Raw genomic sequence first — 22483 nt, forward strand, 5'->3', positions numbered from 1 at the left:
ATCAAAAGTTGCTCAAATTGAAAATCTGCAACAACAACAAAAAAAATTAAAACTTTTTTTTTTTTTTTTTAATCACATGCTATGTCACAAATGCAAGATCAAAATGCAAGATTGCTTTAAAAAATTAAAGCAAGTTTTTTTGGTCCTAAATATGTTTTCTTGTTGCAAATTTCCCCATTTATGATTATAAGGTGACCCAGAGATATTCTCTAAGGATTTGACCAGTCTATCCAGGACTTTTGAGTCACTTAAAAAACATGCAACAACACCACTTCTGATTTTCTCCACTTTTATTAGTCTGTAATGTAAGAGCACAAACATACACTTTAAAAGAAAGTGTTTGGTCTCTTGGTGGTGAATCGGGGCTTGTGCTGGCGGCGCAGAACCCTGTGAGGAAGAGGGAACTTGATCTTGGAGTCCTGTTGAATCGAGAGAAAAAAACATTGAAGCCTTTAGATACAAGTTTAAACAGCTCTGTTATTATGCTTGCATCCATGCGCATTTGATAAAAGAAACTCTCAAGCATCATTTGAACATGGAAACTCACGTGGAACTGCTTGATGGCGGGTCTGCGGCATTTGTTGGCTGGGATGATCTGCACCTTCATGATCTGGATGGCGTGGGCACGAGCGCGATGCCTGGCTCCCATATCACGATCTGAAGCACACATCAAATACGTGACATTTACTATAGAGCTGAAACACAGCAGCATCACTCCTGCAGACAGGATCTCGTGTCGCACCTTGATTTCACTTTCAGCGGCACGTTTGACAGCCTGTGAAAGGCGACAAGGTTCGGTGTTTCTTTGTGCACACATGGCAAGGGCATGACACTGGGAGGAAATGACCTTTGGGTTTGTGTGTGCGGGCTGAACGAGTGTGTTTGTGTATAACTCACAGCACTGAGTGACCGCTCCAGACGTGGTCAGGTCTCTGTACTCGCGGTACATGTTGTGGGTCCCACTGCGAGAGTCGTAACGCAGCCAGATGCCAAAGTTCTTCACCTTGAGGGGCGATTTCTCATGGACCTGTGCAGGAACACAATATGGAAACAAAAAAGCGGTTAACCTCCAGGTATGCCATCTCAGAAACAGGAAAAAAAAGCTCCTGAGTTATAGCTCGACTACATTAAACGCACTGTTGTAGCATCTCAAACAGGAAAAGCTCTTAGCTAGCTGCTTTCATTACTAGCAGCTCAGAATCATTTCTAAAAAGAATCAATATAATGGGAATCAACCCCCTCAGTCCACACAAACCAATGGGAATCGACCTGTCAAATAAAAGGAACCCCCCATCAGTCAAATAAGAGACCTAGTCCCATCAAAAAAGGAAATCGAACCCCATCCCGTCATAAAAAAAGGGAATCGAACCCCATCCCGTCAAAAAAAAGGGAATCGAACCCCATCCCGTCAAAAAAAAAAAAAAGGAATCGAACCCCATCCCGTCAAAAAAAAGGGAATCGAACCCCATCCCGTCAAAAAAAAGGGAATCGAACCCCATCCCGTCAAAAAAGGGAATCGAACCCCATCCCGTCAAAAAAAAAGGGAATCGAACCCCATCCCGTCAAAAAAAAAAAGGGAATCGAACCCCATCCCGTCAAAAAAAAAAAGGGAATCGAACCCCATCCCGTCAAAAAAAAAAGGAATCGAACCCCATCCCGTCAAAAAAAAAAGGGAATCGAACCCCATCCCGTCAAAAAAAAAAGGGAATCGAACCCCATCCCGTCAAAAAAAAAGGGAATCGAACCCCATCCCGTCAAAAAAAAAAGGGAATCGAACCCCATCCCGTCAAAAAAAAAAGGGAATCGAACCCCATCCCGTCAAAAAAAAAAGGGAATCGAACCCCATCCCGTCAAAAAAAAAAGGGAATCGAACCCCATCCCGTCAAAAAAAGGGAATCGAACCCCATTCCATCAAAAAAAGGGAATCGAACCCCATCTGTCAAAAAAGGGAATCAACCCCCACACATCAACAAATGGGAATCGACCCATCAAATAAAAGGAAAACAATCTCCCAATTCCATCAAAAAAAGGGAATCAAACCCCATTCTATCAAAAAGGAACCGATTAATGTTTCCACAAATAAACAACGGCTGTTATAAAGAGAAGGATCTCTCGTGAAACAGGATCGTGTCGCACCTTGATTTCACTTTCAGCGGCACATTTTACAGCCAATGAAAGGCGACAAGGTTCAGTGTTTCTTTTCGCACACATGGCAAGGGCATGACATTGGGAGGAAATGACCTTTGGGTTAGTGTGTGCAGGATGAGCGCAAAGTTGTGAAATTCATGGCTTTCACTGCAAAAGGGAACCGACTCTTCTTTAACAGTCTTTAACAGAGAGAGCCATTAATTCACATTGTTTGTTCACTAATAGGGACGGGATGTCTGATTCTTTTTTTCGGCAAACTGGTTCTCAGACTATCTTTCAATGAATTGATTCCAAAAACAAAACGACCGCAGATGCTCTTTTATGCATTTCTAACAATTAAATCATAGTATGTCTAGCTGAGATAAAGCTGTATGGGTGAACGTATATTGCTGATCATCACTCACTAAAACTGACTGTCAAATGACATGTTACTAACAAATAAATAGATCAAGCTAAGGGAATCGACTCATCTGGGAACCAAAAGGCCATATGCGTACCAGGCCACAGTAGACAATCTCTCCAGAGGCTTTCTTCATCTTCCTCAGCTGGGAGACGAAGTACCAGAAGCGAGACTTAGCCACCACATGGTTTGGGGCGAAGATCCTCATGCGGTACAGAGGAGGAGCCGGGTTCTTAGCCGAGGGCAAGAGACGCCCAACAACCTTATACTCCCGAAGCTGAAGAGAGAAAACACATTCAAATTACATCACTTAAAAGAAACCTGAATCTGAACACTTGTGAATGATTATAGGAGGATGTAAACTTGCACTGCAAAAACACAACATATTTTAAGTTGTAAATAAAAATGAGAGTGCGTTTTAGTCGTTACAATTCAAAAAAAATTATTTTTAAGTATTTTGAACATAACTTACTTGCGATTTCGAAGTGATACGGTTTAATTTTACCATCGTTTTCTATAGATTAGGTCATTTATTGGTGTCTATTTCGTGTCGGTTTATCTATTGCTAGCACTTTTAGCATCAAGTTAAAGTGTTCAGAGTTTGGTAATTAAACCCATAAGGAAGGATCATCATTAGAGCATCGTTCACAGATTTAGATTGACATATACTTGATTTACATTAAAACTCACAAAACTATCACAGCTTTCCTAAATCAGGCTAACGTTAGCATAAAGGCGCTTCGAGCGAACTGACTGGAGTTTATCGCGTAGAAAACAAAGCCTGTGGTAAACAACCGCAGAGTTCAAGCACGTCACTTTAATAATACTGGCTTAAATACGAGACTGAGTACTTTGAGAGTGTGTTAGACAGCAAATTAACTAAAAAAAATCCTAAAATGTGATATATCGTGAGCACATGGGAGTTTTTCTACACCCGCCATGTTTCTCTGCGCTACAATCAACACGTCTAAGCTGATTTAGCGCTTTGATGCTAAACTTTTGTAGGGTAAAGTCACTGTTATGGATAGTTTAATGCCTTATGCGTGTTTTCATGTTATAACTGTGCGGTTTAAGAGAGTTTGAAGTGATTTTAAAAGGATTTTACGTACTGTGCCAGACGCCTTCATGGTGTCTCTCGCTGACGGCCACTGTGAAAGAGGAAGCAGCAGGGCGGGGAATCCTGACGTCAATCCGCTTCCGAGGGGGCGGGGCTTACTTGAAGCTTTCTTTGTTGGTCACTCAAAGCCGTCAATCATAGCAGCTAGCGGTCTTTTTTTATTATTATTTTATTTTAATTAACTTTAAAATAACACGCAATGCATACAGGTCGAACAGAAATGTGGGATAACACCTACATGTATTAAGATTCTGCAGGTTATTTTAATACGATATTTTATACACTTCTTGTTTCTAGTAATTTAATATTTTTAAGATCTTTACAGAAAAAAATAATTAGTGTGTAATAGACATTACTTTAACTTTAATGTTTATTAAGCGTCACGGGATTAATTATTACATTAAGACAATATTAAAGTCAATTATACAATACAATTATAGATATATGTTTTAATAACTTTTTAGAATGTATCAAAAATCATAATCGACATCAACTAAAAAAAACTTTAGAAGAATTGTAATGATATAATAAATATGTTAGAGTTTAAGATTCAGAATTACATAAAAAGAACATTGTGATATGTATTCCTGGTGGGAAAACTACATTACCCATGATCCTTCAGAGTTGCTCGTTACTGCCGCCTGCTGGACACAAATGTAAAACGCATCTACAACAGCAGCGTTTATCATCTTAATTATTTAATTATGGAGCTATAAAATACGTTTAGGTGTATGATTTAAGTTAATTGATAAATATACAGCTGGGACAAAAAGAAATCTGAGCTCTTGTGTGCGCACGTTGTTTATGCTGTAGCGCATCTGCAGCGCTAGAGGGCGACACACCCCCTGCTGTAATCTGAAGCTGCTTCCCAAATGACCCACTATAGATGTTCAAGTACCACTTGAGTTTTATTTCAACAATCAATAAACAGCTACTGATTAAGATCTCGGTACCATCCCAGACACAAATCACAAAAACAATGGCTGATCTGTCTTATGAATGATTATATCAGTCATCTGACTTTATTGTAAAAATATAAAACATTGATCACTGTAGATTTGAGGCCTGTGTAAAAGCATGTCGAATGAGATTCAGAGACTCGAGATTCAGTGATTCGTTCTGTCTTCAGCTCAATTTTCACAGCTTTGGGAAACTGATTCAGTCCTTGTGTTCAAAGTCACCAAACGCAGATCAAAGGAAGATTTTTTCGGCATGAAGAGGACGGTCTGAAGGAGTCTTTATGGCACTCGACAGCTGATCCTGGAACAGACGGTTCAATGCTGATGACCAGTGATCTAAGGAACAAGTTCATGACCTCTGGCGAGTCTTTAAGAAGGTAAACCTATGAATATCAACACGGTTCTGGATTGTTTTTTGAAGGAGAGAGGGTTTCTGGCTGTAAAGTGCTCAGACTCATGAAGCGTTTCTCGTCTGTGTCTCTTCAGGTCTGAAGAAGCTGCTGGAGGTTCAAGTGTACTGGATGCAGCATCAGTGAATCAGAGTCTGTTCAATCCGGATGGAAACGAGCACCATCACACGCTTGAGTCTGACGATGGAGAAAAATCACAGATCTGTGTGTGTGTTTGATTCTAGATCGCCAACAGATTCACAACTTCCTGAGATCATAATTCAATGCATGTCAAAAGACGCTCTTAAGGCAAGACACTACAGGCGTTTTAGTTTTGAGCTCTATTTTGCTTCTTCTTTCAGACTAGTGGATTACAAAAAAACATTCAAACTAAACATTTAAGTGTTTATTTTATTGCATTTTCATATTTTTAAATTCCAATTGCAATCCATATCTTCTAAGAGTTTTTTTTCCTCTTACATCCATCAAACTTTACAGTTTTTATCCACATCTATATTCTCAAAATGTAACCGCTTTCGGTCTCTTGACAGGATTTTCTGATAAGAAAGGGTGTGATTTACATTATGCATGTAAATTAAATAATTATGCATATTTTTAAATGCATATATTTAACGCTTGTAATTCTTAATGTAATCAAACCATAAATTATTCAGACTCCAGATATAATTTTTGACAGTTTAGCGTGGAGTCATTTTATTATCATTTTCTAAGCTATAGCGGATAAACCAATAATGTGAGAAATGTAGAAGGTGTCTGAATCAGTTTTGGTTTGACTGTATTTTAGAGTTAACTTGTTATTTTTATTGTTTAGGAATTGGGGCTGACACTTGTCTGCTTTATTCATCTGTAGCGTCTTGCCTTGATTTGAACTGTGAGGCGCTCAGAGAGACTCCTCGTTCCTGCATGTGTCCTGCATGAGCTCGGATCTGAATGAGAACAAAGCACAGAAACGAATGACTGCGTGTGAAGTCCTCAGGAGACCTCGATGATCTCCAAGCTGCCGGAGAAGCTGGACTGGCTGCTCCTCGTGTTCATCTCCTCTCGGGATCGGCTGTCCGTCATGCCGTCTATCTGGCAGCTCCTGCGCTTCAGCTGCTTCTCGAAGCTGCTCTCCTCGTGCCAGCTCCTGCGAGAGTCTCCTCCGTCTCCGCTGCGCTGCCGGCCACGTCTCCTCACGGCCTCCAGACCCGGAGCGCAGCCGTAGAAGTGAGCCGACTCGGAGGAGAGGAACCAGCCTCCGGTTACGGGTCCCAGGACGATGTCTGAGTGCCAGCCTTTAAGTGCTTGAGCCGTTTTAGACGGAGCTCCATCCATGCTGCCGCTGCGCTGGAGCGTCTTATTATTATCTTCAGCCGGACTCTCGGAAACCTCCTGCACCAGAGAGAACTTGCAGGGCTCACCGACGGGAAACGCTCGCAGAGATGCTCCGGACTCGCCGTAGGACTTGATGTCCAGGGAGAAGGAGCGTTTGGGGCGGACGTTCTCCTCTGGTTCCTCTCCGAGCTGAAGGCTGCAGAGCGCCCGGGCCAGAAGATGCTCCTCGGGGACGCCGGACAGAACGCAGGGCATCGTTAACGGCTCCGGCTTCTGCTCGTCTGACGGCGGTCGGGGTTTGAGCGGCGCGTCGCTCGCGTTCTTCAGCTTCTTCTCGAAGTCCAGCAGCTGACCTAAGAAGTTGAAGTTGGGCGAGATGGTCGGCCGTTTCTCTTTCACGAACCTGTGAATAGACATGCAACGTGGTGAGATCAGACACTGATTTGAGATCTATCGCCAATTGAAAGTTTTTATCTCACAAGAATCTTTTTTCTTACAAATGTACATTTTCAGAATTTAAAAAAAAATTCATTAGGACTGCAAGACAAAAAATTCAGAATTGTGAGAAAAAAGTCAGAATTGCAAGATAGAAACTCGCAATTGCAGGAAAAAAAGTTAGAATTGCGAAAATAACTAAGATAGAAACTCGCAATTTCAAGAACAGTCAAAATTGCAAGAAGTCAGAATTATGTGAAAAAAATAAGAACTGTAAGATAGAAACTCGCAATTGCGAGAAAAAAGTGCGAGTTAGAATTGCGAGAACTGTAAAATATAAACTCATAATTGCGAGAAATAAGTTAGAATTGCGAGAAGAACTTTAAAATATAAACTCGCTATTGCGAGAAAAGTTAGAATTGCGAGAATTGTAAAATATAAACTCGCAATTGCGAGAAAAAAAGTTGGAATTGCAAGAAAAAAGTTAGAATTGCAAGAAGAACTGTAAAATATAAAATCGCAATTGCGAGAAAAAAGTTAGAATTGCGAGAATTGTAAAATATAAACTCGCAATTGCGAGAAAAAAGTTAGAATTGCAAGAAAAAAGTTAGAATTGCAAGAAGAACTGTAAAATATAAAATCGCAAATGCGAGAAAAAAGTTAGAATTGCGAGAAGAACTGTAAAATATAAAATCGCAATTGCGAGAAAAAAGTTAGAATTGCGAGAATTGTAAATATAAACTCGCAATTGCAAGAAAAAAGTTAGAATTGTGAAAAAAAAGTCAGAATTGTGTGAAAAGTCAAAACTGCAAGAAATAAGTCAACTGTGAGAAAAAGTAAGAACTATAAGATATAAACTTACAACTGCGAGAATAAAGTCAGAATTGTGAGTAATGGAAAAATTGCAAGATATACACTTGCAATTAAGAGAAAAAGTCCAAACTGCAAGAAAGCCAGAATTGCAAGATATCTACAAATTAATTTAATCTCAATGAGTACTGTCATGTGTAAGTAAAAGTTTTTGCATGAACTGTCATCAAAATAATAATAATGATAATAATAATATCATAATACTAGGAAGATTCTGTTGATCTGATGTTGAAAGATGAGCTGGGTGTGTTTGAAATGCATCCTTTAATAAAGGCTCAGAGAATCTGGTGTAGTACCTGTACGCTTCATCTAACGACATGTCCATCCTCTTCATGATGTAAGCGATGGCGATGGTGGCCGAGCGAGAGATTCCCGCCAGACAGTGGACCAGGACTCTGGCGTTACTGGCCTTGGCTCTCTCTGACAGGAAACACACAAAAACGCTTCAAAACTGAACTAAAAACACTAAAACAATAATGACAAAAATTAAATGAAACATATATAGTAATATATAAAAAGAAATTGAAGCACTAAAATTATGAAAAAATGTTAAATTCTAAAGACGCACACATATATGATGTTGTCTGACCTATGAACTCCACGGATCGGTCCAGCCAGGGCAGGATCTTCTCGCAGAAGCTGTCGTTGACCGGCACGCGCAGGAAATGCGAGTCTGGGATGAAGTCTGGTTTGGGGCATGTGTTGCTGGCGTTGAGGACGTAAGCGATGTCACTCTGCTGCATGAGCTCCTGCGGGAACACAGCGAGATGTTTTTATGATCGTGGCCTGAATCTGGTTTGGAGCGTGTGATTTCAAGCTTGGATAATTATGAATGCATGTGTATTATACTTTATAACTGTAAGGTTTTGTTTGTGGCTTTATATGTATACATTTGATTAATGGTCGAAATGTCTGAACTTTAAAGATCCAATATATATTCTATACTTGAGACATTAGACTTGAAGTTCATTTTACAATATTTTTTTCGAATTTATTTTTAATGCTTTATTTAGTTTGTTTAATTACACTTACATTTGTATTTATTTATTCTATTTTATTTATGTTTTTAAATAATATAAATATTTATTTTATTAAGTTGAAGCACTAAAATGACTAAGTTGTTAATTTACTTAGCTGCAATTAAATTAAACTTGTATGGTAATTCTTTTAAAAAGCTTAAGCACTAAAATTGCTATAAGCTGTAATTAAACTTAAGTTGTAAATTTATAAAAAAAAAAAAAAAAACTATAGAATAGAAAAAAACAAATAAAAAGCCAAAAAATACAATTGAAAAACGCAATTAATGGAAACCCAAACAGTCATATTTTAAAACTTAAAGCACTAAAATTAGTAACTTAATTTAAATTTGAATATAGATAATATTTAAGTACACAATTTTAAAGGCAATTTCAGCTTTTGGCTTCTATCCTGAGATCATAATAGGGCGCATCGAGCAAAATATTTCAAAAGCACATTTATTCAAAGCAATAATATTTTTTAAAATGAAATGTATAAATCATCTGGTTTGTTAGCATCAGACAATATTTGTCTGAGATACAACTATTTGAAAATCTGGATCTGAGGATGCACATAAAAAAAAAAATCTAAATATTGATAAAAACATCTTTAAAGTTCTTAGCAATGCATATTACTAATCTAAAATTATGTTTTGATATGTTTATGGTAGGAAATGTATTCTTAACCTAATGATTTTTTGCATTTAAAAAAAAAATCGTATATACAATGCATTGTTGGATATTGCTACAAATATAAAATATTTGCATTGGAATGTGGATTTTTATTTTGAATTTGACCATTATTTTTAAATCTGAATTTTTGGTGCAGTGAGTGAGCGTCACCTGGTTGAGCACGTCTCTCTGGCAGCCCAGGTACAGGTGCGGCAGGATCCGCGTCGGCCCGCTGCTCATAGGGAGACAGGGCTGAGAGATGCAGAACGGCACCAGCGAGGACTTCCCTTCACACAGACCCGGGAACAGCTGCGAGAACGCCACAAAACCACCTGCAGACCGGGACAGAACACGCCATGAACCGCTGCGTTTAGTCAAACTAGTGTTTATGAGGCCGTATGAAGACAGAGGGACGATCAAATCCTGCTTAAAGAGATGCCCTCGAAGGGTTAATGTGTTGAGTGAACTGTGGCTTTAGGTTTGCATCCAAGTTTGACGTCACTATAAACAACTTTAGATTAAATTAACACTACAACAGATAAATGAGAAATTCTGATTTGGCAGCTAAACAAGTTTAAGTTGAAGCACTAAAAATACTGACTGGAAATAAATAACTAAAGCCGAAATAAAATTTGACATCTTAAAAAAAAAAAAAGGGCTAAATAAGATTAATATATAAAACACTTAAACAGACTAAAAGTTGAAAACAAATTATTACTAAATGAAAAAAGTTAATAAAACCTAAAAATGAATTAAAATGAATGTTTAATTATTAACAAAGCCGAAAATAAATTGGTCATATTTTAAAAAGTTAAAGTACTAAAATTACTAACTGTAAAGTAACAATGTAACAAAAAATAAACAAAAAAAATAAAGATAACAGTTTTAAACTGAAAAACACAATAAATGGAAATAGTCATATTTAAAAATGTGAAGCACAGTATTATTCACTTACATAAAAAACTAAATGTGAACTATAATTAACCTTAAAAAAATGAAATAACATTAAAATGACAGAAGCATGTGACAATACACGAAAATTACAACGAAAATGGAAAATATAAGAGTTGAAACTCATGAATAAAAAAAAACATTATGAATCTGTATAAACACATGATTCGTCTCTCAGTGAAGAAGGGACGAGCGTTTACGTTAATAGATCCGTTTAACAAAAGTCACGTTACAGGTTTTCTTGATTGCGAACGCAATCCACGAAACAATCGCACAACTATAAACACAAAAACCTCTTTTTACGGAGCAGGAAACCTTCTGTGAGTCAATGTCTGTCATATCAACAGAGGGGTTGATATGACAGAAATACAGAAATACGGTCAGAAATACACCTTACACTACTGTAAAGGGATATTACAGTAAATGAAAAGCACTAGAAGAGAAAACTTCAAAACCTCAGCAACAGAATATACAGTAAGCACACATTACAATATAATGTTAGTGTAAATAAAATAAATACAGCATCCTCTGCCGAGCTGCATTACAGTATTGGAAATATCCTTACTGTATTTTTTATACTATAGCAGTTTGACTTTCTCTGCAAGAGTTATGAGTCTGAGGCTGTGTGCTACTGTATTTACAGTACAAAGAGCAGTTGTTTCATCTGAAGTACAGTAATTGTTGTGTGTAAATCCCTATGAATCATGAGCCATATCAATCAGTTATAGTGTGTTAGCAATCGAGAATAACGGTAGGAAGCAATCGGACGCACCGAACACGAGAGATGTGTCTGAGACCTCGCGTTATCGTGATGTATGATACGGTATCTGATCACGAGTCTGATCACTAACTGTGTGTTCTAGTGTTACACAACCCTGAGCTGATTATCAGAGTCTCAGCGATGACATCAGCGAAACAAGAGAACAGAGAAAAGAGGAACAAACACATGAAACAAAACTCCTGTGAGCTTCAGTTCCTCTCCAAACCTGGATTCACTTCCTGTGTAATATCAGCGGAGAGTGTCGAAGGCACACTCGCGCACACACACACACTCGCACAGGCACACACACACACACAAAAACGTTTATGTAATGATGAGGTCATACTAGAGCTGGGACTGAGAGTTTATACCTTCAAAATAATAATAATGAGCAGAACAGACTCTAAAAACACTGTGTGTGTGTGCACTTGGGCAACTTAGTTGTTTTATTATCGGCTTTACAAATAAAGTTGGAGTTGGAGTGTGTGTGTGTGTGTGTGTGTCTGTGTGTGTGAGTGAGCGCGAGTGTGTGTTTGTGAGTGTGCTTGAGTGTGAGACAGACTGTGTGTGTGTTAGTGTGTGTGTTGTGTGTGTGTGTGTGTGTGTGTGTGAGAGAGAGAGAAGGGCGAGAATGATTGTGTGTGTTTGTGTGTGTGTGATATACCTGAGAGCAGGTGGACTGAAGGGAAACTCTTCTCCAGCTTGGCCAATAGGACGCTAAGAAAGGCCTCTGATGAAAGGGAGGCGGGGTCAGACGAGCTCTGGTCATACACCACGACCTCTTGACCCTGGAGCTCCAGCTGAAACACACACACATAATGAAACACTAAGCAATTTTGTTACTTAGTAAATGTATCCATTATGTTACATTTTCATGACTTTTTGTCACCTGGGTTGGGCTCGCTTCTTTGTTATTTAATAGCAAAAAAAACAAAAGTTATGGGTTAAGTTAAGGACCCTTACAAAGAAAATACTCGCAAAGAAATGTGCAGCATTGGAGAAAAATATTAAAAGGAAGCTCCTTTTAAAGCTCATTTTGTTAAAAATACAAATTGTACCGTAAAATCAGTATCGTGAATTGTATCATATCGTATCGTGAGTTGAGTGTATCTCTACATGCTACTAGTTTTTTCTGTGATATCAAAGAAGTATTCTGTTATTTAAATAAAAAAGAACCATGTTTTGTTTTGCTCATCTGAAAAATGATCCGATTTTTTACTCAAAATCTGATATGATTTTGCGATCCGTTGCACACTTACTCTCTTGCCTTATTTGAAGAAAAACGCATTCACTGAAGTTTTTAATCACGCTGATTTGTCCACAGTAAATCTCAGCCAATGTCTTTTTTGTTTTGCTTTTATTCGGGCTACTTAAATTCATTTTGTGCTGCTGAAATCTGAAGACTGTCTGTATACCAGCGATTTTGATATTTTGCAATCCCCGAGTTACATTTTGAAGTTAAAGAAATGAGAAGAGATTTTAATTGTTTGCCATATCGCCGAGGACACGCCTACATTGCTCCTGTAGTTTCACGCACCTTCCTCTTAGCCGAGTGCTGCAGGAGTTCACTGATCTGGATCTTGTCCTGCTGTAGTCTCCGCTTCATCAGTTTGGAGCAGTTGACGTTCACGGCCTCCAGGATGTGACACGTGTTATACTCCACGAACGGTCGGCTGTCGATCAACAGCACGTGGTCCAGACCGCCCTCCAGCAGAGCCACCAAACCCTCGGCCCCGATGGGCCGCGCTGCGCGCTCACACATACCCACAATCCCTCAGTCCGTCTCTGCACTAACAGTCTCTGTGTCTCAGTGACGATACACTCAGGAGATCAACGGCCCCATTGTAGCAGCAGATGATGTCACTCTGGTGGCGGCCTAAAAACGTGTGAGAAAAAGCCAGAGGGAAAACGCAATTACACACAGCCTGTGTTGTGTGGGGTGCAGTGGCTGATGGGAGTTTCTTCTACACCATCACAGGGGCTCCGGAGATTTCATGCACCTCCACGCCGCTGAGCTCCATCATGAAGATCTCCTGCTGAGACACAAAAACAACCTGTGTTGGGAAGGTTTTTTTGGAAATGTAATAGGTTACTAATAAGTACTGTAATTTTTTAATTACTTTATTAAAGAAATGTAACAGATTACATTTGATTCCTTTTCTGCTGTTGTCAACTGTTAATCGTTTTCAAAAAAAAGGAAAGCTCAACTCCTTCATCACTTGAATTAAGATTATGATGGGGTTTTTTTAATGCATAGTCACCAGAAGATCCGACTTTCTTTGAGATCATTCTTAAGTTGAATACAGATTTATAACCATAAAGAGAAATAGTTTAGTAGGTATGATTCTGTTTTTGAAATAAAATCTTTGCATGGCTATGATAGGAAACACTGGCATCGAACAATGGCTTGGGGGGGGGGGGGGGGGTTCATCTTTAAAAAAATTAAGTATATTTAAAAAAATCACGTTATCTTATAAAAGCATGTGTCCTATTCTGAGTGCTAAAATGTTGAAACATTGGTTTCTTATATTTCAGAGTGGTAACTGCAATTTATTAAATAAATCAATTAAATTTGTATCTGGGTGTGAGAAAAAAAAAATGGATGTAACCCCCTAAAAATAGTTACTTTCCAACACTGGGGCACTCATGTCTAGTGTTACTTTTAGAAGTAATGCATTACAATACTGTGTTACTCCATGAAAAGTAACTAAACTTTCGTTACTTAGTTTACTTTTTATGGAAATACAAGTGCATTATGTTACTTTTGCGTTACTTTTTGTCACCTTGGCTGGGCTTACTTATTATTTGTTTCTTAATAACAAAGTCATATTTTTTACACGTGTAAGAGCTCTTTCACACCAAACCTTAAATGAATAAGCCTCAACACGGTGACCGAAGAGATGTCAGACAATAAATGGGAAAATAAAGTAACTTGTGTTACATATTTGAAATAGTAACTCTTATATTTTTATTAATGTTACAGTAAAAAAGTAATCTGATTACATAACTCTGTCTGTAAATTTAGAGTGATTAATTAATGTACGATTATTGTTATTGTTATGGTCATAGTCTTTTGTGTGAACGGGCAGCTGAAGAGTTTTATGACACGTGTGTCTGGATCAAATCAAAGCACATCAGCGCTTATCTGGAAAAACTATCAATCTTTCCATTGGTTTGTTTCACGAACTGGATAGCGGATTGTTATTCAGAATGTAAAGGGAGTCAATCGTGACGTCAGGATCAGGGTTGTAAACTCACAGAAGCATCAGCTAAAAAGAGTGAAAGCGAAGCCATGCTGACATGAGAAGAGAAGCTTCACACGCGTGTGCGGACAACATGAGATCCTGTGATGTCATCGTGAACAGGGTCCAGAAAAGCATTTCCATCCCCCATCAAATACTGAACAAAACCAGAGTTTCTTCATCTTGTGTTTCCCTCTAATAACATGAAACTGGAGCAACAAGCATTTCCTCAAATAAAACAAAGATCTGATTACAGACTTCATGGATCTGTTTTAGGACCGCTCTAGATTCATTTGACACCGTTTCACTGAACATTTATATTCATGAGCGTTTTATCATTCATCTCAGCTTTTAAATTTTTGACGAATGCATCAGCATCACAGTTTCTTCGAGTCGCATCACGGTTTACATTTTCCCTGACCTTGTTTGCAAAAGGCTGAGTTGAATTAAAACTGTTTGCTGTGTGTTTTTCCTGACCGAAGGTTAATAGCTCAACCTGCCTGGCAGAGATAACATTAATGGAGGACTTTGACCCGTCGGTCAGCCATCAGAACACAAACAGATCAAACGAGGCTGAAATCAAACCACAGACGCTTTAAAGGCAACGACACGTTGTAAATTAAACGCACACACTGATCTTTCCAGTCTCTGAGGTGAACATCAGTCCAAAGTCATGCTGAAACCTCTAAAACAACTGCTCTAAAATCTAATTTGAGAGAAAGATAGTGTATGCTGTGTGATGATTAATATACCAATAATAGAAGAGAGCAAAAAAAGGTTTTATGCATAATGTAAGATATTTAGTCTTTTATTATGTCTATGCTTTACTGCTTTTATTTGCTCAAACAGATGTGAGAAATAAAATACATGAGTAAAGTTTGTAAACAAACTTTGATGTTGGCTTGAGAAAGCATAGCATAAAAAAAATTTGAAGCGGTTTTGAAAGCTTGAAAGTTTAGATGTATAGAGTAGATAGCACATTTCTAGCTAGCATGGTATAGCATGCTGTGAGCATGCTGCTAGCATGTTTAAGTGTGATAACCATGTTGTAACCATTTTGTTAACATGGTTGACGTGTTGTTATCATGTTCTTGCATGAGTAACATGTTAACATGATTACAGTATTATTAACATGTTTTATCATGATCAAGCATGTTGCTAGCATGATCAACATGTGTTTCTATCATGATTACCATGTTGCTAGCATGTTCATGTAATGCTAATACTTGAGTCAAAGTACGGATATTGTCAAATATTATTACTCCATTACAAGTACAATTACTTGCTTTTAAAAGCACTAATGGACCAACAGTAAATTTGTCAATGCACTGTTTTATTATTCTTGTATGTAATATTTGCAATACCTTAAGCCACTTTGAAGCAACTAACAATACATTATAGATTGTTATTTATTTTGTCTTAAAAACAAAAACTACTAAAATGCTCTCTAATTGTTTTGCGATACTTTGATGTCATGCTGAATCAAGTCAAACACCGGTGTTTTTTTTAAGAAGATGCACAACAGTTTTTGAGTGGCGTTATAGGCGATATTTTAATTTAGTCCACACAATTTGGCAAAATCAGACAATTTTGTGTCTAACATATCGCACAATATTAACTTAATGAATTGTTGTAAATAAATATCACATTTGCAACTAGTCAGTGTTACAAAAAAAGTGCTTCAGCCATGAAAACGGGTCAGGGGTGAAAAGGTGAGAAGGATGTCAGATGCACAGAGACGTCACAAGGTTTTTGAGTAGTTTAGAGGGACAAATCGTACCAGGGTACTTTAAAGTCAAAACGCGTATCCACATCAATCCCGGAATCAATCCCGGGACATGTTTGCTTTCACACAGAAGGTGACCCGCCATTTTTCCGTGCAGTGTGAAAGCGGCTTATGGCACGGACTCGTCTTTGCAGCGAGCCTCAAGTGGCCAGTCGATGAATTACAGTTTTAGGGACTTCCTTGTTGGCTTGACACTGCCATCATGTTTTAACATGTTTTCCCACGCTACTCATTAAGCTTTGCTAATAATAGACACTGTATAAGTCTTATTTTACAAAATGTTAACCCCTCCCTCAATAAAAGTCGATGGGACTTTTCATTGTTTCGATCCTCCGGTTAACCAAAATTCTAAGTCCGATCATTTAGAAAAGACATAGCAATCCGAGTCAGACCAGTTTGAAGGTCTGAACCAATTTTGGTGGTTGTAGCTTCCAAACTCTGGGAGGCTGTAGTACAAATGTAGTCTTCGAAGAAGCAGCTCAAGCAGAAGATCACTAGGTTGGCCTCGTCAAGCCTGATCTAACTTTTTCTTCAGGTGAGATATTTGCGGAAATGAAACTGTGATGTGAGCGTGTTCAGGTTTACGAGGGGAAATTCTCGAATTCTCCAGAACATCACAGATACGAGTTCCTCATCACCAGATTCGCGACCACAACAAACTGCGGGAAGCCGCCGAGGCAGATCCTAATAACAGGCCTCCTCCTGCGTGCCTGTGTTTAACGAGGAGGAACTAAAACGAGTTCCAAACGCACCATGACTCTCACTGTCTGTCCTCTATAACAAGGATGCAAGAGTGTGAGAGGTTAATTTTAGGAAGTTCACACCCCTGGAGCGACGCCAGGCCGCGATTAGAAGACCGACTTCCTCCTCAGACGCTCAACATCACACAGACTGACCCTTCAGATGGACATCTGAAACCTTCAGACTCGCTTAAACAGGATATTAACACACAAACCCAATCCCATCTCTGGCTTGACCCAAACTCTTCTTGTTTTGAAGTGAACAGAGCCGTTCTGTTGGGAAACGCTGTCTTTAAATCAATGGGAAAGTCTTTCAGAGCTTCGCATTTGTGAAGAAATTATATTTTAGTGTGGGTAGTGACCCTTCATAACACATGCCATGTTTACTCTTTGAGTTGGGTTACTTATGAGTTTGTATTTGTAACTTAGGAACAGTCGCACAACGACACCATAAGCGCTTTCTGTTCCTCCGCAGGTGATTTTATTGAAGCCGCTGGTTTATAAACACGCGGAACTTCCCTTTCAGAAATATCCTGAAATGAGAGACGTGATCATGTGACCGTCACAAACCATGTTTTGTTTGTTTGTTTTCAGAAATACATGTTTGTAATACCATGGTTATTTTGATCGGTGTTATTTTTAGCATCATTAGGATCCCAATGGTTAATATTCATTGATTTAATGTTAACAGTAGTTAAAGTTTGCTGTGTTTTTGTCATTTTGTTGTTTTTATGTGTGTCTATATATAGTTTGTATTCATTTTTATTTCAGTTTCGTTATTTTAGGGAACTAGCTGTTTTTAAGCAATAAAAAGGTATTTTATGGTTTTAAAATGTCTAATAACTATAACAACCCTGAAATTGACGGATTTACATGTATTCCTTAGCATACATTTTTATCCATAACTGATATTATCGTACAGTTATATAAGTGAGAACAAAATATAGGCTAATATGTATAGTATTTCTTAAGAATTGTGTAAACGGTACACAAATGTGATTATCGTCTATATGATATAATCTCATTTCCACAATATTTTACTCTAAAGAACATTTTGAGAGTGTGTTTTCGGTGTTTTGTTGATGTCTGTCTCATTACTGTATTCATATAAACTACTGTATTTAATGACAACAAAGTAAAGATGAAACATAAACTCTACAAAACTACAGCAAAATGAACTTTCCAGAACTTTAAACCAAGTTTACAACGAATCTAACACGAACATCGTGTCTCCACACACACACACACACACACACACACACACACATACACACATACACACACACTGCGGCCCTCACTGATCTATTTCCCATTTAACTCATGTCGGAAACTCACCGTGAAAGTTTCAGTCCTTCTCATTTTACGGTAAATCCACAGATAAAGATGACCAGATGAGTGGAAACCCCGGTAGAGATGATCGGATGGGTTAGTTATGCTATTTAAAGAGAGTCAGTTAGCCGTTGTTGAAGTGTGAGTGAGTGAGCTCGCGCTCGTGAGCTCATCGGGTAAAAATAACGTCATTACGTCATCGCAACTCACGTCGGCCTCAAACACACTCAACAAACGGCGCGCCGCGGATTCACCGACAACATCCGCTATCGACAGAAGCCGTTCTTCGCACCCGTGAGAATGGGTTTAAAACAGTATAAACTAGTTTAAGAAGCGGAGCTTCAGACGCGAGTTACACGCGTCCAAATTAACTAAAAAACATTAACTAGTAAGTAAGTTAACTAGTAAGTTTATTTATATAGCACATTTAAACAGAGCATAGCTGACCAAGTGCTGAAAAGAGTATATAGGCTATATTTGACTTATATATATAAAGAATAAAAAACATGGAAGACAATATACTGAAAATCACATTACTAAAATTAGATTAAAACACCTGGGTGAAAAGATATGTTTTCAGCCTCTTTTAAAAAATGATAGGTGCAAGGCGAATATCCAGTGGCAACTGATTCCATAAGCGACAGAAAAAGCTCTGTCGCCCTTGGTTTTTAAATGGTACATAACATAAACAGTTTCACCTAATCTAATGTTAATTTTGAGTACCTATAGAGTACTACTGCATACTTCATATCCAAAAAGTCTTTAGTTTTATCACATTTATGAAAGAAAAATACAGCTTTCCGATTCTCTCCGGAAAAAGCCGAGCTCCTGGAGGCGTGCCTTGGGCGGAGCTATAATACTGACGTTTCGTGTTGTTTACATTAACATATAAGACTCACAATCAGAATGAGCTTTATTGCCAGGTATGTTCACACATACGAGGAAGCTCTGCAGTGCAACATAATGACATCGACAGAACAAAAAACACAATAAGGAATAAAAAAAAAAAAAATACAAATACATATATTCACTTATGTGCTGATTTCCAACAAAAGGCAGAAATCTGATGCACTTGTACTTACATGAATGGGGTCTTTTATCACAGGGACGGCTCCATGTTTTAATAGCAAACGATGTGCTTGTTTATAAAACATTCGTCACTCAAATGACCAGAACACACAAACACACTTGATACACTCCATTGCTGCCCTGGAAAAACAAACTGCATCCACTGTTCATGTAACGCTGGGAACTTGTGGAAGCTGAACATGGTAAACTTTCCCTCACATCCAAATGTGCGCTTATTTGGAGGCATCCTCGAACAAATCCTATGCAGCATTGGCGACGATTTCAAGAGGAAGCGCATTGATGTGCGCGATCTCGCCCTCCTCTGGTCAATGTGTGCGCGGGCGCTTCTCAGAGAGAAATGCTCATAAAAGGAGTTCCACTCTTGTCTACGTCATTAAATCCATGATCGAAAAAAACCCAGCCGAAACTTGTACCAACCCAGATGTAAGATTTTCGGCACAGGAATTCTCAGTCATTCTTCCAAATTATTTTTTTAAACTTTGGCCATTTCTTGACATCATCAAGACAGTCCCACAACTGTTGGACGGAATAAGCAGCTTTACAACTGGGTATCATCAGTGCATAGATGAAATGAAACACTGTGCCATCTATTATTATTATCATCAGGAAACATGGTGTTAGCTTTCACTGTTATGCTGATGATACGCAGCTCTATATTTCCTCGCAGCCCGGTGAAACACACCAATTTGAAAAACTAATGGAATGCATAGTCGATATAAAAAATTGGATGACGAGTAATTTCTTACTGCTAAATTCAGAAAAAACAGAGGTGTTAATCATAGGGCCTAAAAACTCTGCTTATAATAAACTAGAACACTGTCTAAGACTTGATGGTTGCTCTGTCAATTCTTCGTCATCAGTTAGGAACCTAGGTGTGCTACTTGATCGCAATCTTTCCTTAGAAAGCCACGTTTCTAGCATTTGTAAAACTGCATTTTTCCATCTCAAAAATATATCTAAATTACGGCCTATGCTCTCAATGTCAAATGCAGAAATGTTAATCCATGCATTTATGACTTCAAGGTTAGACTATTGTAATGCTTTATTGGGTGGTTGTTCTGCACGCTTGGTAAACAAACTACAGCTAGTCCAAAATGCAGCAGCAAGAGTTCTTACTAGAACCAGGAAGTATGACCATATTAGCCCGGTCCTGTCCACACTGCACTGGCTCCCTATCAAACATCGTATAGATTTTAAAATATTGCTTATTACTTATAAAGCCCTGAATGGTTTAGCACCTCAGCATTTGAATGAGCTCCTTTTACATTATACTCCTCTACGTCCGCTACGTTCTCAAAACTCAGGCAATTTGATAATACCTAGAATATCAAAATCAACTGCGGGCGGCAGATCCTTTTCCTATTTGGCGCCTAAACTCTGGAATAACCTACCTAACATTGTTCGGGAGGCAGATACACTCTTGCAGTTTAAATCTAGATTAAAGACCCATCTCTTTAACCTGGCATACACATAACATACTAATATGCTTTTAATATCCAAATCCGTTAAAGGATTTTTAGGCTGCATTAATTAGGTAAACCGGAACCGGAAACACTTCACATAACACCGTACTTCTACATCATTAGAAGAATGGCATCTACGCTAATATTTGTCTGTTTCTCTCTTGTTCCGAGGTCACCGTGGCCACGAGATCCAGTCTGTTTCCAGATCAGAGGGTCACTGCAGTCACCCGGATCCAGTACGTATCCAGACCAGATGGTGGATCAGAGCCTAGAAAGGACCTCTACATCCCTGAAAGACAGCGGAGACCAGGACAACTAGAGCCCCAGATACAGATCCCCTGTAAAGACCTTGTCTCAGAGGACCACCAGGACAAGACCACAGGAAACAGATGATTCTTCTGCACAATCTGACTTTGCTGCAGTCTGGAATTGAACTACTGGTTTCGTCTGGTCAGAGGAGAACTGACCCCCAACTGAGCCTGGTTTCTCCCAAGGTTTTTTTCTCTATTCTGTCACCGATGGAGTTTCGGTTCCTTGCCGCTGTCGCCTCTGGCTTGCTTAGTTGGGGTCACTTCATCTACAGCAATATCATTGACTTGATTGCAAATAAAAACAGACACTATTTCAACTGAACAGAGATGACATAACTGAATTCAATGATGAACTGCCTTTAACTATCATTTTGCATTATTGAGACACTGTTTTCCTAATGAATGTTGTTCAGTGCTTTGACGCAATGTATTTTGTTTAAAGCACTATATAAATAAAGGTGATTGATTGATTGATTGATATTATTATTCGCCAATGGATGCATATATAAGTTAAAGAGGAGCGGACCCAAAATGGAACCCTGAGGGACACCACTAATAATAGGAACTGAAGAAGAGAAAAATTGACCCAATGATACAGAAAAGGATCTGTTTCTAAGATATAAAGTGAACCACTTTAAGGCGTTACCCTTGATATCAATCAAATTCTCTAAATGCCAAAGAAGTACATCATGATCATAGGCTTAATATAAAAGGCTCATACAGAATTAGATTTTTTTTTGAAAATCTAAAAATGCACAAAATTTTCCGTGAGGGGTAGGCTTAGGTGTAGGCGATAGAAGATAGTGTTTGTACGGTATAAAAACCTTTATATTATTAATACGATATTATTATTACTACTATTTTATTTATTAGCCAAGTGGATTTTGAATGCAGCTTCCAAAAGTAAAAAAATTGTCGCATAGCAATAATAATATTATACAAAAATTATATTTTTTATATTTGATATGATCACACCGGTGTGATTAGAATGTTCAGTGAGGCACATCACCAAGCTGCTGAATTCAAATCTGCATTCGCTGGCTGCTGCTGAGCATTATAACCAATCACACAAGATTCTGTTGAGCATGTGAAAGGAGTGGCCAATCAGAAGCATCCAGATGAGTCATCGCTGAGTGTTCTGTTGTTCTAGTGCAAGCGCTCACTGACTGAATTCTGCTCTCAGGTGAATTCTCTCATCAACAAAGTGAAGATCTACATATGTCTTAAGTAAGATATTAATTTCACAGTGTTAACAGATTCAGTGATTATATGGGAGTTTTTGAGAGTGTTTGAACTGACTATACTGAAGTCAATGATAAAGTTTTTTTTGATAATGTAAGTGTTCTATGGTCTCTTTCTGTAGGCATGAAAGTGTTATAATTAATAACTTACAATGTTTTTATTAAATTCTCATTAAATACAAAGCCAAAACTATTTATGACACCAATATCTGGTACTTTACTAAAAAGAT

At 38.3% G+C, this 22483-nt stretch overlaps 2 protein-coding genes and 2 non-coding genes across 6 annotated transcripts; all 4 read right to left on the reverse strand.

Moving 5' to 3' along the window:
* Positions 1-272: 272 nt before the first annotated feature.
* On the reverse strand, positions 273-3772 carry LOC127956459 (60S ribosomal protein L18a). Of its 2 annotated transcripts, none has more exons than XM_052554381.1 (5): positions 3658-3772; positions 2646-2825; positions 898-1027; positions 548-657; positions 273-419 (listed from the first exon to the last, which is right to left on the reverse strand). In XM_052554381.1, the coding sequence occupies exons 1-5, from the start codon at positions 3673-3675 to the stop codon at positions 327-329; spliced, it is 531 nt and encodes a 176-aa protein (XP_052410341.1). In that variant the 5' UTR covers positions 3676-3772; the 3' UTR covers positions 273-326. The 2 variants fall into 2 exon arrangements, with proteins under 2 accessions (XP_052410341.1, XP_052410340.1); XM_052554380.1 differs by lacking the exon at positions 3658-3772 and adding an exon at positions 3021-3608.
* Positions 732-866, reverse strand: LOC127956986 (small nucleolar RNA SNORA68). Its single transcript, XR_008153682.1, has one exon. It is a non-coding gene; the product is annotated as a small nucleolar RNA SNORA68 (small nucleolar RNA).
* LOC127956985 (small nucleolar RNA SNORA68) lies at positions 2126-2260 on the reverse strand. The gene has a single exon (XR_008153681.1). It is a non-coding gene; the product is annotated as a small nucleolar RNA SNORA68 (small nucleolar RNA).
* A 782-nt stretch (positions 3773-4554) lies between the features above and the next one.
* LOC127956460 (dual specificity protein phosphatase 16) lies at positions 4555-18337 on the reverse strand. 2 transcript variants are annotated; one of them, XM_052554382.1, is made up of 7 exons: positions 18156-18337; positions 12590-13085; positions 11717-11852; positions 9513-9673; positions 8243-8402; positions 7950-8073; positions 4555-6751 (listed from the first exon to the last, which is right to left on the reverse strand). In XM_052554382.1, the coding sequence occupies exons 2-7, from the start codon at positions 12812-12814 to the stop codon at positions 6007-6009; spliced, it is 1551 nt and encodes a 516-aa protein (XP_052410342.1). In that variant the 5' UTR covers positions 12815-13085; positions 18156-18337; the 3' UTR covers positions 4555-6006. The 2 variants fall into 2 exon arrangements, with proteins under 2 accessions (XP_052410342.1, XP_052410343.1); XM_052554383.1 differs by having other exon boundaries at positions 12590-13088.
* Between the last annotated feature and the right edge of the window lie 4146 nt (positions 18338-22483).

The sequence above is a fragment of the Carassius gibelio genome, chromosome B4, assembly GCF_023724105.1.
Source record: "Carassius gibelio isolate Cgi1373 ecotype wild population from Czech Republic chromosome B4, carGib1.2-hapl.c, whole genome shotgun sequence".
Taxonomy (NCBI): domain Eukaryota; kingdom Metazoa; phylum Chordata; class Actinopteri; order Cypriniformes; family Cyprinidae; genus Carassius; species Carassius gibelio.